The sequence below is a fragment of the Pseudonaja textilis genome, chromosome 2 (genome assembly GCF_049901715.1).
Source record: "Pseudonaja textilis isolate UNSWEBS1 chromosome 2, rPseTex1.2, whole genome shotgun sequence".
In the NCBI taxonomy this organism is placed as follows: Eukaryota; Metazoa; Chordata; class Lepidosauria; order Squamata; family Elapidae; genus Pseudonaja; species Pseudonaja textilis.
Genome location: NC_141991.1, coordinates 124,315,092 through 124,331,534, shown reverse-complemented (window position 1 = coordinate 124,331,534; position 16,443 = coordinate 124,315,092). Strand labels below are relative to the sequence as shown.

The window sequence follows — 16,443 nt, the reverse complement described above, 5'->3', positions numbered from 1 at the left end:
GAGAAAGGTTTGGCCCCCAACACCTTACGCAGGCAGGTTGCGGCCCTCTCCTCGGTCCTTTCATGGGGTTCATTTCCTTCCTTATCCCATCACCCTTCAGCCAGGAGGTTTTTGAAAGGGGCTTCCAACCTCCACCCACCGCTGGTTCACAGGTATCCTTCCTGGGATCTTCATATGGTCCTTAATGCCCTTACGAAGCCCCCCTTTGAACCCCTTAGAACAGCGTCTCTCCATTTCCTGACTCTGAAGGTAGTGTTCCTCGTTTCGATCACTTCTGCTAGGAGGGTTTCCGAGCTTGCTGCTCTTTCCATCAGACAGGACCTTTGTTCCTTTCACGATGATAGGGTTGTTCTCCGTCTGGACCCCTCATTTATTCTGAAGGTTAACACCTGGTTTCACAGGCCCCAGGCCATTGTGTTGCCCGACTTCTGTCCTCTCCCGCACCATAACTTAGAGCGGCAGTGGCACATGCTAGACGTAGAATATACATTAAGCGCACTTCCTCCTTCAGGAAGTTGGAAGCCATGTTTGTTTCCTTTTTTCCTTCTCACTTGGGGCACAAGGCCTCTTCTCCTACTATTAGCAGGTGGGTCAGGTCTTGCATTGAGCAGGCCTACAAAGCTGCGGCCCTTCCAGTTCCCCGAGGTCTGACGGCGCACTCTACCAGAAGCGCAGCCACTTCTGCTGCCTAGGCGACCGAAGCATCCTTGGAGGAGATTTGTCGTGCGGCCATGTGGACATCCCCGTCTCCTTTCATCAGACACTACCATCTGGATGCCTTTGCCTTGGTGACTGCAGCTTTCAGCAGACGGGTGCTTCAACAAGTGGTTCCACAGTCGGTGTGATAAGCTGGACGAGGACCCACCCGTGGACATGCAAGCTTTGGAATGTCCCATCCTGGGCTCTCGATGCAGCATGGAGGAGAATGGGAGTTGGTAGAAGTTACCGTGAACGCCCTTTATGCTGCAAGAGAGCCCAGCCCCTCCCTTGATTCGTCCAGACAGGGTAAAATGTTTTTCTATATTCATTTTGTGCTTTCAGAGACACCTTTCAGTTTGTCAAGTATCTTCGCCAAAGCTGGGGTCTCTCTCGGGGCTGGCTTTTATATCTTAGTACAGACTCAGCTAAACGACATCATAGGAAGGAGTCAACCCATCCTGGGCTCTCTTGCAGCATAGATAGAAAGGGCATTCACGGTAACTTATACCAATGCCCATTCTATTCTATTCTATTTGTGTTTAATACATTCCATTCAGCTACCTGAAATTCTCTGTAATGTAGGATAATCTACTTTCTCTCAATCCAAATAGTCAAACAATTTGAGGTCTCTTTTCATTAATTAACTGATATAATCTTATTTAAATAGCTCCATTTTGTTTAGAATATGTTTGTAATGCTTGCCTGAAATCCATCACTGTGCAAACAGAACTGTGCTTTCATGAAAATATTTCCTCCACACCCTTTCCAATCTGTGTTCCTATCCTCCAAAGCAGTTTTGAGAACAAATGTTGGGCTGGAACAGAAAGGAAAACTTGGGCCCACTTTTCATTTCACTGACTAAACAATTCCATTTGCAAAACAGAACAAAACTAATTCAGGATCACTGCTGCATTTCCTGTGAAATAAATAGAAATGTTGCACATTAGGTTGCCTGTGGAACCAATATTCCCCAGGAAGCTGCAGAATTACCGCCTTCAATGGAAACTATCTGGTTTGCCAGTCTATCAAAGTTGTACAGAACTAATGATTCTTAACTTTGTTTCAGGAAGTTGTTTGATAACCCAGGAGACCTACTTCTAGCTTTTTTCCAGGTCTTGGCACTGCAGCTGTAATTGCTTTCTCCTTCCCATTTTGACCTGCAGGCAAAATGTTCTTTTTCAAATGCAAACAGTACTTCTCAAGGTTTTGGCAAGTAGGTTGCACCTTTAGAGACTTAGCTTCCTTCTCCATTGCTGGAAAATGGCATTTCCTATTAGTATGCAATCCTTGCCTGCCTGGGGCAAACCCCCCACCCTCCCAATATTTTTTTTCCCTTTCCTTAATTGTGCTAGATGCTGTGGAGAAGTTCTTAAGATGCCTCAAGTGAGGCAAAGTTTATCTGTAAAAACAAGTGATTGTGAATCTTTTCTTGTCTATCTCTGGCAAAAATCTCATAGATGCTAGAGGCACATACCAATAATAGACTTTGTTCCTTCATTATTGTCACCCATTTATCCTATTAAAGATGCATAAATGCATCAGCTTCATTTTCATGTTTCTGTGTTATCATTCTGCTCTTTTAGAACCCTGTCATAATGGTATTTTCTTGCTGCAGGCAAGAACTTAATAGTGGGAATACAGAACTAGAAATGACAACTCAAGTCCATCAACATCCTGTGATTTATTCTAATATGTCCCTTTTTTACATCCGTGTTCTTCCAGCTGCCACTACCTTCCTAAATGAGGCACTAAAAGTTATGTCAGGTTGCACTGCTAGAGATATAAATAGTTGTTCCAAACTACAATGGACCTACAGTATGTTCGGAAAGAATAATTTCCCATGTTATGCCTCATATGTGCCTGTATCCTTGTGTGTCATTTATGGATCTTCTGCTTTTATTGTAGCTATATAAAGTAACATAGGCTGCTTTTAGGATGGCTCTGCTGTTGGACAAAGTGAAGTGGCCAAACTAAGGCAGAAGAAGGGGCAAAGAGTCATGACTAGTTAGAGACTTTGGAGGAAAAGTTTAGTGTGCCATCACAACTTTGTATTCCTAAATTAGCCTCTCACTTGATGCAAAGGAAGACATTGTTTATTATGACCACAATTGAGCCCCAATTTTATGTTGCTAAGTGAGACATTTGTTAAGTGAGTTTTGCCCCATTTTACGACTTTTCTTGCCACCATTGTTGAGTGAATCATTGCAGTTGGTAAGTGAATCTGGTTTACCCATTGACTTTGCTTGTCAGAAAGGTCTCAAAAGGTGATCGTATGATCCCGGCACACTGAAACTTTCATAAATGAGTCTGTTGCCAACTGTCTGAATTTTGATGCCTTGACCATGGGAATACTGCAATAGTTGTAAGTGTGAAGAATGATCATGGGTCCCTTTTTCCAGTGGTGTTGTAAATTTGAACGGTCACTGAATGGACTATTGTAAGTCGAGAATCATCTGTACTGAAATAAGATGCAGCTTCTTGCTCTTTATGATGAATATTTATCTTAGAAGGTATTCTAGTAGGCAGGATCTCCAACCCTTCAACATCATTTCCATCAGTTTTTGAATCAAAATATTTTTAAAATATCCCAAAAAATTTTTAAAGGGTCAACTTGCATGAGGAACGTGGCTTCTTGTATTCCATTAGGCTCTTGAATCCCTTAAAATAAGCTTTTAAGTAGCTCTTGTTCACCTCACTGTGAATGCTAATAGTTCTCTGGAGCATTCTTGTTGCTGCTTTCCAATTTTGTTCCTTGGAAATTCACCAAACCTTAACATAATCGTCATCCGGGAGACTCGTGACCTTTCTTTGCCTAGACATGAGTCTCTGCACAAATATGTAATTTAGCATGCAATCAAATGAATCAGAGTTGCAGTTCAGTATTCAGATTAACATGTAATCCATATAGCACACGAATAGTTTTAAGATAAGATAAAATACTTATTCACTTTATTAAGAAATACAGGAACTTTACTCTCTTGGTAGATCAACACAGAATTGATAGGTAACAATTCTTGGATTCATACATTGCACTAAACTTAATGTGGCTTATTTTTCTGGCTTGCCATGAATGTGAGAAAGGATTGTCCATTGTAGGAATTAAAGTATCTCTCCATTTTTGTTCACAGAGCATTCTTGCTGCTGTTAGCATGTATAACAATTTTCAAGTTCTTTGGCCATTAATCCTAAAAGAAGCATGTCTGGTTTATATTTAAGTTCACTTAAAGAATCTTCTGTGTTAAATGTGAATCTTATTCCAGTATATATATATATTTTGTTTTGTCACAAGTGTATCAGAGATTATAAATTTTTCTTCTTTATATTTACATTTCCAGCATGCATTTGAAATACTTTTATACATACCAATTGTACATCATTTTACATAAAGATTCTTTTAAGTTATAATTTAATGTAAATTTTAAACCCATCATCCAAATATTTTCCCATTGTTCAAGTGTTATATTATACCCAAAATTAATTGTCCATTGGCTCATACAGTGCTTCACACGTTTATTTTCCAAATCAATTTCTATAACAGTTTATAAACTTTAGCAATAATATGTTCATCTTTACCGCATAGTATAGATTCCAATTCATTTTTTTGCAAGGTCAAATCCATAGCATTTTAAAACTGACCTTTCTTTCAATTATAAATATTTAAACCAGGGACAGACATGTCCTTTCCATTCCAACTCTTCTTTGGATTGGAAGGCAGGTTCACCTTGACTAAATAAAGTATTATTTAACTATAGCTCCACCAGTCTGGTCTCACCATCATTTTTTTAAAAAAAGCTTCCAGAGCTGACACCCAAAGATGTATTTTCACAGAGAACCTTATTTTATATCTATTCCAAACACTTAGGAGGGTATATCTAAAAAAGTGGTTGTTGAAATCAACATTTATTTAACTTATCATATAATAAGCAGCTATACTATCCAATTTTTAGTTAGTGACCCTCTCATTCAAACCCAAATTTCCTCTTTCTTTAACATCTTGCAATAATTTGTATCTAATTGTTTGGTTTTTTCCCATCATCATATGAACTTAGAAACATCCATTTGCCATTGTTTATAAATACTTATTTTTATTTATAAGCACTTAAAAGAATCAGTAAAGTCTGAAATAAAAAATAACATCTTTGGTAAGACAGTCATCTTAATTACACAAATTCTATCCAGAAAAGATAATTGCAAGTTATCCCATATTAATCGGTCTTTTTTATATCATTCCATACAGGTACAAAGTTTGAAACAATTTAGAATATGTATTTGTCAATGTAACCCAAGATATTTCATCCTTTTCTCTGCTTGAAGGCCGATGTTTTTTGTTAAGGTTTCATAGTCCTGAAAAGTCTTATTCTTAATAAGCATTTTGTTTTCTGATTTGATTTGAAGTTTGTTAAAGCTCCTAACTCATTTATTTTCTTTATCAAGTATTCTGTACCAGCTTTTGGATCCTGCAAAAATATGACTAGATACTTGAAAGGATTGATGAATAACTCAACATTTACTGGGAGTGGGACAGATAACTTGCAGTATACAGTACAATAACTATTTATATTTCATTCCAATGGATGTGGCTCGGAACCAATTGATGGCCTCACTGGGCATTCTTCTCTGATGAAAATAGCTGTTACCATGGAAGTAGCTTCCATTAGTTTACTCACAAATGCTTTGCCCCCCCAAAAGGTCTTTTAATTCACACTTTCAATCTGGCTGTTTCAGCTTATTGAAAACAATGGGAGTAGTAAACTACTCTAATGGAATACAAGATCCAGTAACTCATCACTGTCTGTACAGGGAAAGTACAGTAAAAGGAGAAGTGTCGCAAATTAGCACTTCATTTATCTTGCAAAAAATGTTTTACATATACAGAACCACTTTAACCCCCCTTCTGTGAGCAAATAGCTGATTAACATGTCTTTCATGATATTAGCTAAAACATTTTGGTAATTATGATATAGTCCCTTTCCCTATGATAGCCTTTCTTCCTTCTTTCCTTCCTTCTTTCCTTCCTTCCTTCCTTTTCCCTTGCACCCACCATCTCTTTTTAAAATATATTTTGCTTGCTGCTTTTCTAATTTGTGATTTTGGGGAATAAATTTTTTCTGCTTCTTTTCTGCTTTCTTTGTTCTAAACTTGTAAGAAAATTGCTTTTAAAAAGTCCATATTCAGTGGTTAAAATTGCCCTTAATTTGGCCTTCTGGAACGGTGAATCCCCTTGAAATATTTATGGCTACAGATTTCTGGTACAGGTATAGTAATACTGGTGCTTTGGTGAACTGAACAATTATTGGGAGAACTGTTACACTTTCACCGTTCTCAGTCTTTTTTGATATACTGTGATAATGAAGAAGCTTCTTTTGGACATAATGCAACATATGGTTTAGTAGTGTGAACAAAAAGTAATAGTGTGTGTGCTCTTTACTTTTCTACTCTTGCAGAGGTCACTAGCAGAGACCAGAAGATTTGCTTCCTTTTGTGACTAACTGCATTTTACTGTTATGGATGAACAATGACCTGGTCCAGCCAGTGAAATTGTGGCTTGACTTTTTTGTCTTGTAATGCAGAGGTGGTGAAACAGTGAGCTGTGCTTCCCACCCACACCCACAGGGATTATGAGTAAATTTGGAGTGGGGGGTATAAATTTCTTTTCCTTTCTTTTTTAAATTTTATTGAATAAACATTAAAACAGTTTAACGCAGTGCGACTTTCCTGGCAGTTATTTTGCTATACATGCTAAAACATAAAACCACATATAACAATTAATCTCTTCCTTATTCTACATCACTGAGTTGGTGCTATTTACATATATATATTTTCCTATTTACAACATAGTTCCCTTGCATGATCTTATATAGTTGTTATATCCACTTGATTACATTGTCTTTATCTTTGAAAATGTCCGCCTTCAGTCTTATAAAGCGTCACAATCTTTTTGTTGCTGTTATTCCGACTTCCTTTCTTCAAGTCTAACCATTGATACATTTTGTTCCAGACTTCGTAATATTCTGTCTCACTCTTATCTTTAATTTCTAGTGTTAGCCTGTCCATCTCTGCACAGGCCAACATTTTCTTTATTATTTCACTTTCCTCAGGGTTATACATTTCTGAATTCATAGTTGGTGGACAGTCCACCTAGGAAGAAGGCTTTAGCAGCAGCTTTCAACCTAATCTATTAATTTCCAGACATGGAGAGGTGTTCAGATCTTCCCATCCTCAACCATATGGCAGGGGTGTTGTGGGTTGGCATATCTCAGGCATCTAGAATGCAGTGCAAAAAACATCACACAATTAGAGATGGCTTAATCCTTCTAGCAATTATAAATATCCCTATAATTTGTGGTTGTTACAGTTATTATTACTACTTTGGGTATTGCCGTTGCTATTATCATTGGCATGATTGACACACATTTGCATGGCACCATAAGGTCTGAGAACCCTGGTACAAGAGTTTGTAACTATTTCAGAATTGAAGAACCTTTTCCTGACATTGATTTAAATTAAAATTTATAACAAAAAAATTTATACCACTAATATAATTGTGCCCTATGTTTATACTTTCTGTCTTTTGTCACATTATAAAACCAAGAATTCAGTACCAATTTTATAGGACATCTTCGGCCTGCAGTACAAATACTGGGAACAATATGCAGGTAGTCCTTGACTTATGACCACGGTTGGGACCAGAATTTTGATGGCTAAGTGAATTGGTTGTTAAGTGAGGCATCACATGACCAGACCTGATTTTACAACCATTTTTGCTATGGTCATTAATTGAATTATGTAGTTGTTAAGTGAATTTGGCTTGCCTCATTGACTTTGCTTGTCAGAAGCCAGTTGGGCAGGTCTCAGATCATGTTCACATGACAGCAAGACATTGCAACCATTGTAAATGCAACCAGTTGCCAAGTCCTTGAATTGCAGTCATGGAACCACAGGAATGGTACAACAATTGTAACTTCGAGGACAGGTCTTAAGTCACATTTTCCAAGGCTGTCATAACTTTGAATCATTGTTAAATGAACAATTGCAACTCACTGATTACCTACTGTATATAACCTTGGGGATTAAAATTATACACTGGAGCTCATTAAGGAAGATATTTATGTTTATAAAGCTGGTTTGATCCTCTAAGCCATATTTAACCACTGGTTAACTACAAGTTTGGTTTGAGACTTAAGTAAATATAAAATGCAGCTAATTGAAAATGAAATTGCTTCCAGTCTTGCATGGGAGAATTGATGCTCTATGTATGCCTAAAACTTTTGTGGATAATGCTAAACTATGACTTTATTTTAGTTACAGTCTGAAGTAGATCATTGTAAAATTACATGATAGCTGTGATATAATGATCTGTTTTTAGTTGTCATTGGAACTCTTGATGATGGGAACATCATTACCGAAAGACTGCACTGTTATTTCAACACATGATTCAGGATCCTGGAATGGCATTGTTTAAATTTAACGTTATGTTGTTGTCCCTTGGTGTGTCTTTTGTGATTCACAAAACTTTTAAGCATTTTTACTGCCCTTCTAAAATAAATTTAAATAATATATTTTGATTATCTGCCCTGAACATAGTGCCCTTCTACTGTAGTCATATGCATAACCCATTGGATGTATATCTGACAAAGCAATAAAACGTGTCATATCAAAATTTGTCCTACAATTTTGGAAGAACCCTCAGGTTTGATATCTATTTTTCAGAGTCCTTTAAAATTCCCTTAGAATTGGTTTGCATGGCCTTTTTTGAATTTTATTGCTGCAAAAATGGCAGATCATGCCAACAATTCTCCCTTTCCCTCAACTTCATGGAATCTCTGTCATTCTGAAGCCTCCCTAGTTGTGCACATTTCTGACAGAAAATGTCCCCACGAGAGAAGCGCCTTCATCCTATCTTCCACATTTGGGATTTAATTGGGACAAGGGAAGCTGGCAGGGTTGTGGACCACTGGATAAATAATCATACACTGAAAGATAAAATGCTTATAAGCATCTCTTTGTCATTTTGTAAAGTCAGTTCAAGAATTCTAAGACGCACCCAGGAGGATCTTGTCAACATCTCTTTAAAAAAAAAAGAATTTCCCCCCATCAAATTGAATTATTATTATTGAAGATCATACATATCAGAAAATACTTCCTCAAATTTCCCTATCATTTCAGGTTGAAAAGTTTCTGAATATTTGTTATAGAGAAATAGTCATAGAAGAGTACTCTTCTTTGTAGACTTCCAAGGAGTCTCTGTGGAAAACAATGGTAGAAAGAATTTTCAACTGATCAAGCAGGGCTTTTATGCAAAGGAAAGGATATCTTTTTCTTTTCTTTTTTTTAAAATTAGGAATATCCATATTTCTTTAAAGGGGGAGGAGAAGATGAACCAAATCAAAACATATCTTAGTGATGGTTTATATTTATATTCTGTGCATTTTATACATTGGTTATAGATCTTAATGCATATGTGAACTTGCGTAGGACAGCATATTTCATCAATATTTGGAATGAGATAATTAAAATCTTAGAATCAACATATTGTTCATCTTGTTTCGGAAGCTGAGTGCTGAAAATCTGTTTTCCAGAAGAGGTATTGAAGGGAAAAGTAGTGGGATCATTAGTGTCACTTGATTTAAAAAGCTCATATTTTCTGTGAGTTTTCATTCAAGAATCTTCTAGTGATTGTTTTTCTTCAGCTGTTTCATCTGTGACATCTGAGGAGACATCTGCCACTGCCCCATCTTAATTCATGGCTAAGTGCTCTGCTCATTTGGCTAGAAAGACTGAATGGATCCAAAAATCATGTGCCACTTTGGCTGCCCCCCTCCTCCCAATTTTATCTTGCAGCCAGTTCATAGATAATTTCAAGTTATTCGGGTAATATTGATGGTCTGTGCAATGTATTTTAAGAAACTCCACAGTAAGAGAACCATTGGCTGAGAAACACTCAGTACTACAAGAGGAAGCTTGAGGTGATAACTGATGGCATGGGACAGGAGAAATAGAAACAAAGGGGGCTTCATAGGACATTGCTCTCAGGGAAGTGGAAGTAACGAAATTGTTCATATCACTGATGCAAAAACCCATTTTTTTGCAGCTCCTTGAGATGTGTATGAAGAATTGCCGGCCGAGTTTCCAGTCTCTGATAGTGAAACGAGATTTTTGCAAAGATAGGCTAGTAAAGCTGTTGAATCCAAAATTTAACTTACCAGTGGATTTGCAGGAGAAAATTTTGACCTTTATCATGGTAAGCTTTTTTTCCTTATTTCCTTTTTGCTCCCTCGATGAAATACACGTAATCAATGTTTCATAATAGGTGTGCTATGCTGCCTGGGAAGGGAGTGGGTGAAAAAGAGTTTCCTTTTTTTCTCCTTGAACCTCTGTATGGAGAACAGAAAGTGCAGAAAAGGATAGAGAATCTGTTGCCCTGGTTTTCAAATGATTCCTTTGTTAGTTGCATAAACTTCCATAACTGCTCATATGGAAAAACCATATGGCAATCGTTCTGTATTTTTTCTCTTCTTAAGAAAAAAGTTACTTTCCCAGTCAGCAAATTAAAAAAGTGTTTCTGACAGGAAAGCTGGAGTTTTTCTTTGCTGTTGGTTATCATGGGATCATGCTGAATCATAAATTCACTTCTACATCTGAGTGAGCCAAAACAGAAATAAGAAACCTTCATGTCTCATTTTAGCCTTCAGTTTCCAAAAGCCAATGGCAATGGGTTATGGAAGTTGTGATCCAAAACATCCAGAAACATCAGTTTGCTTATCTAAGGTATAAAATTTACACTTTCACAAAACCATTTCAGTAGGTAGAGGAGTCGTTCTAACTGTTTAACAACTCTCAGAAATACTTGTATCAAGCATCCATTGAGAATCAGAGATTAGAATATCATTTTATTCTAGATGGCCAGTAAAGCTGGAAAGATCTGTGAAAGTAAGAAATAAAGTCAGCCTTACCTTCACAGAACTTCCCAGCTTTACTAGCCATCAAGAATAAAATGATATTCTAATCTCCGATCCTTAATAAATGGTTGATACCACTATTTCTGAGAGTTGCTAAACAGAATGACTCCTCTATCTACTGAAATTGTTGTATGATAGTGCTTCCATGAGATAAAAAATAAAAATTTAGCATGCCCTTTTATACAACTAGTAATTCCCCTCCCCCTCATGATGTTGAAAACTAACCTGTCACATAGAGGAATAAACATTCACAAGTTTGCTGAATATGAGAAACACCAGCTTTGAGAAGAACAAAAGAAGGATTGAAGGCTCCATCTAATGTATTGTCCTGCCCGTGTGAAATGGCATTTTGCCTCTCAACAGAGGCATTGTATGAAGGCATTGTATGTTCAGAGGTGTCAAACTCGATTTCATTGAGGGATGTATTTGACCTCAAGGGGGCAGAGTGGGTGTGGCCAGCTCAATGTCACTTGTGTGATCAAATGCCACTTTTGCTAGTAGTTTGTTTTGCTAGCACTCTGCCAGCAAAAATGGAGCTCATGAGGATTTTGTGCGCTGCCCTCCCAGATTTGCTGGCAGAAGGCTGCAGGAAGCTGTCGCAGCTGAAAACAAAGCCCAGAAGGGCTGCACATGGCCCTTACGAGCTCCATTTTTGCTAGCAGGGGCACCACGGGCCAGTCATTCGCTATTCCCAGGGTGGCCCCATAGGCAGATCTAAGCACCCCACAGGCCGCAGGCCTTGAGTTTGACACCCTACTATAGTTCTTTCCACATTACAAATCAGTTTAATGGGATGACCCCTAGTGCAATAGCAATAGCACTTAGACTTATATACCACTTTATAGTGCTTTACAGCCCTCTCTAAGAGCTCTACAGAATCAGCCTATTGCCCCCAACAATTTGGGTCCTCATTTTTACCCACCCTGGAAGAATGGAAGGCTGAGTCAACCTTGAGCCTGGTGGGTTTCGATCTGCCAAATTGCAGTAGAAGTAGCTTGCAGTACTGCAAGAATCAGGAAAACATCTGCAGAATGTGTATAACCTCCTCTCTTTGGCAATCCCTTTTTAAAGTTAAATCTTGTCTTTTTGTGTGTGTTTTCCAATTTAGCAATTTATGGCCTATGGGTTGGATGTGGCCTGCCACCTGAAAATAATCCAACCTGTAGCCTCAAAAATAAGTATATTTACCTGGCCTACAAAAGAGAGGGAGAAAAATGAAAGGCTCTTTTTCAAGTCCTTATCACCATCCTGGGTGACTGTCTTGATGACAGCTTCACCAGTCTCCTCTGCATAGGCAACATAGCAAGTTCCCTGTCCAGTTCCAATGCTGTGGTAAGGGGGAGAAAATGCAATGATGTTGCCTTTTGCTGTATGTGGGAAAAAGAGAGTCCCTGTTCTGAATTATCCATCTGGAGAAATTTGAGAGATCTTCATTAAATAATGTGGTCATATTTTTTTCTGAACCTTTTATTTGGTTTTAATACATAGACATCTCTTAATGTTTCTAAAATGGTTCCATTGCAATACCAAGGGATTACTTTGCTCCACCTTGGTCTGTCTATGTACTGATTCAGCAAGATAGGAGAGGAGAATTTGATGCTTCAGATTCTTTTCTAATACAGCCTCATTCCTCTGAAAGTCTTTGAAAGAAATGGTTGTTATCCAGTTTCTGGCCCAAAATGGCAGTTATCGGGTTTTGAAGGGGGTTTAATTGGATTCAGGAACTGTAACCTTTTTCACAAACAGACCTGGGCCAGGGGGTTTCAGAATGCTGTGGATGTGAGTGAAGTCAAGGAGGTTTATCTGGAGCTTCTCAAGAAAGGAGTTGAATTTCCATCCTCAGAGATCAACAGGAGAACCACTAAGGTAAATACTTCATTGGGAGCTGCTGATTTGAAACAAGTTCAGCAAGTTGCAGATTGGCACGTGCAGAGGTGGTGTGTTAATTAACTCAATAATGTGTATTTGGCACAGTGATTTCCTTTGCTTATGAAACCAGTCATATGTTTCTGTCTTGGAGCTTTAAAAAAAAATCTAAGAGGAGGAGGAGTAGCTTAAAACTATTTCTTAAACAGGAAATGTAGAGGTTAAATCTGCCCACGGAATCCTAGTAACCCAGGTTTCTTCCTCAGGATAAAGGAAATTAAGTGTCTGGATTACCCTGAAGGCTTTGCAAAATTCCACAAAGATGTAAACAAAACTGAACACTTGCACAAAAAACACAATATATCTTTTGAAATCAGAAAATGAGTTTAAATAATTTTATTATTATTATTATTTCTAATGTATACCTTAAAGGTACAGGGAATTTTACTTCCCAGAATTCATAATGATGAGTATATAGATAGATCTGATTAGTTAATGAATGCCACAAAATGATTGCTTTATTCAAATTTGCAGTATTCAAAGTGATATTTCCATGGAAAAGGTGGTAATTAGTTTGACCAAAGTAGGCAATGAAAGCTTTTTAGCATAATGTTTATATGTATACTAATGAAATATTACAGTAACAGTAAAGCATTGTATCTCAACTTGGCAACGTTAAGATGTCTGGAATTTGGGAAGGGCGGTGGGGTTGAAGTCCAGACATCTTAACATTGCTAAGGTTGAGAAACACTGCAGTCAGTGGTGAGATTCAAATATTTTTACCACCGGTTCAGTGGGCGTGGCTTGGTGGGCGTGCTTTGCGTGCATGCACACATTTTGCATGCGCGCGCATGCCAAACACGTACTTTGCGCAGGCTCAGAAGTGTTCTAACTCACCTCCTGCAAGCCTGCATGATTCCGGTCGCTTCAGCAGCAGCTGCACAGCACTCTTCTGTGCTGCACAAAGAAGCTGTGCTTCATATTCAGAGGTTAAAGGTGAGTATGGGAGCCCGTGCAAGCGGATGGGCCCAACAGCAGAGTGGTGGAGAGAACTGGTTTGGTCTCCGCTGCTCATCGCTGCTACGGGCTCGGCAGAACCGGGCCGAAGTGGTAGAATACCACCACTGACTGCAATAAATAAAAGAATATACTTTTAATTTAAATTTATGGTTAAGAAAGTCACAGAGTAGTTATAGGAAGCCCCCAAAAAATCTATTGTAGATTTAGACATTCCAATATCTCATCCTAATTTAGCATTGCTATGATCACGTTCATGCTGTTCGCTTACATCAGACAGTTGCTCTAATATAATATGAACATTTTTTTTATTTTTGTACTTTTTTTCTGATGGAGTCTTTCTTTTATCCATTTTGTCCATCTAAAGCTGCAACTCTGCATGCACAAGTCTCAATCCTGTATTTGATAGCTTTGCATTAATTAAGTTTTGGATCACATTAAATGTGACCTGGTATCAATTTACAATTTGCACTAAATCAAATATTCCATTATTTTAACTCATTCTAATTGCAACCTCCCTGTATGCTCTAAGCTACCTTAGTGAATAGTATTCATCTCATATAACTGGACTGTTGCTAATTTTTTCATTACAAGTACTACAAATTTTTCAACCTAACCCTGAAATTGATCGATTATAAACATTACATAAGTCTACTATTACTTAGTTACTGTTGGGACTTAGAAGGACCAAATAAGGGATCAGTCCTTGAGATCAGTTGATTTCTGACAGTTGTTTAAAGACATCAAGAGATTGGATTTTAAATATGATGTATCTATAACAATCACTAAATGACTGGTCATATATTGAGGTCTATCTGTATATTAAGTCTCATAACTGAGAGGAAAAAATTAAGACTCTTGCCATTGAATTTAGGGATAAAATAAAAATGAAAGTATGACTGAAAGTTTAAAAGCATTCTAAATATATTTGCACGTGGATACCAACATAACTAGGTGATATAAAAGTGTGGCCTCTTTGAAGTACCTTCCACATTTAAATGTTGAAAATCTCCTAATTATATCCACAGCCTTTGTCTACAAGGATGTCTTATAATTCCTCCCAGAAGTGCGTTTCAAAACCCCTCTCCCCAGCTGCAGTAATAACACTAATTCCTGAGCAGGTATGATCTGTTCCTTCAAATATTTTACAAAGTAACCCTCATCATCCTAAAACTCTCAGTTAGATTTGAACAAGAATGTAGGTTTATAGTTTATCACTTGTTGTCTTATCAATACATTTTAATTGATAGGTGACTGATGGGACAGGCTACGCCCACCTAGCTGGAAAAGTGAGGCTGAATTTTCAATTTAAGAAGAGAAGAGAAGGAACATTCTTCTCCTTATAAGCCAATAAGAAAATGTTCGGATATAAATGTTGATTTAAAAAAAAAAGAGCACAGACCACAACGGGCCCTCCACTTATTTTGAACTAGCTTGATATCCATGCTTCATTATGAAACTATGTAGTTGGGCTCAGTTTGGGGGGAGGAAAATAAGGGGGGAAAAAATCTGCCTCTGCCTACCAGCATCCATCAGTATTCAACTGGCTAGCATCCTATCAGTGTGTGAGAGGGTTGAGGGCTTTTTGGAAACTGAAACAGTATTTGCTGTGAGCAAGGAGACAGCAAGGAGCCTGGGTGTGGCTTAGCTCAACTGTTCTGCACTAAAACTGCTTGGTGCTGTGAAAGTAAAACTGAAACTGAAACTCCTCTCTTCTGCTTGCGTTTTGCATTTGGAAGAGATTTCTTTTCAGGTGGGGAGGGGGAGCAGAACTCCCTAGCATCAGAGCGTGTTAATAATAATATACAAAATACTAATGCTCTGATGGTCATTTTGAAAAATCCTTTCTTAGTAGCACCTAGAAGCCAAGAGGAACATATGTGCCAAATGTCAAGTTTGTAGACTTTACAGTTCTGGAAATTTTGTGATGATGCATGAGTGGTGTTTCGCTTTTATATATAAAGATTGAATCTTATGCTTTTCAACAGGTTGGAAAGCTCTACAGTGAACTGGACGTGGTAAAAATGAATGTAAGAGTCATGTCAGCAATATTGAAAGAAAATGTTCCTGGAGCAGAAAACCCAGATGATATGGCACTACTACAGGTAGTATAACACAGGGTTTTTGTTGTTGTTATTGTTGTTTCTGTTTTGTGCTGGAAGTGTAAATACGCTCCTGCGCTACTGTCAAGCATAGTCGTTATACAGCAAGGGTCCCCAATGCCTGGGCTGCAGCTCACTACCAGGCCGCAGCCTGTTTGAAACCGGGATGTGGGAGAAGTGGGCAAGCACGCATGTGAAGCTTCAGCTCTGCTCGCACAAACGGAGGACACTTGCCTTCATGCATGAAGCTCCATTCACATGAATGGAGTTTCGGGTGCAAGTGCCTTCCATTCGCACAAGTAGAGCACAAGCACCCTCCTCTCAAGTGCTCTCCACTCACAAGTGTACCTTCATGTGCAAGCACAAGTGCCTGCTGCTCATGTTAATGGAGCTTCATGCATGAACGCAAGCCCCCTCCGCTTGCACGCAAAACTCCATTTTGTGGAGTGGAAGGCATTTGTGCCTGCCACTCACAGGCCCTCCTCCCAACCAAGGCAGGCCAGGCTACCAAGCTAGAAAGGTTGGGGGGCACTGTTATACAGAAGTTTAGTAGGTGGCAAAAGTATGGGCAGCATATCACAAGTAAGAAATGCTCCAAGTAAGATGGCTCAGCTGGCTCCGGCAATTCCTCAGTTGCTCCCTGAATTCCCCAGAGTGTCGACTGTATGATCAAGAAGCATTCTGGGCACAGTGAGATATCTTTTTATCTAACTCTTTTCTTATTAATAAATAAGAGTCTGCCAAATGCAAAATGTGAGGAGTATGAATGGAAGTCACAAGGAGGAGGCAAAATTTTCTTC

The 16,443-nt window shown here is 38.4% G+C and overlaps 1 protein-coding gene across 2 annotated transcripts in view; it reads left to right on the top strand.

Moving 5' to 3' along the window:
* The window catches only part of TOM1L1 (target of myb1 like 1 membrane trafficking protein), a 61,061-nt gene that overhangs the window by 23,306 nt on the left and 21,312 nt on the right, over positions 1–16,443 (top strand). For both annotated transcript variants that reach the window (XM_087925162.1, XM_026711218.2), the window contains exons 4-7: positions 9,791–9,940; positions 12,405–12,524; positions 14,570–14,662; positions 15,530–15,646. In XM_087925162.1, coding sequence (XP_087781288.1) covers positions 9,791–9,940; positions 12,405–12,524; positions 14,570–14,662; positions 15,530–15,646 — 480 coding nt within the window. The remainder of the gene's footprint in view (positions 1–9,790; positions 9,941–12,404; positions 12,525–14,569; positions 14,663–15,529; positions 15,647–16,443) is intronic.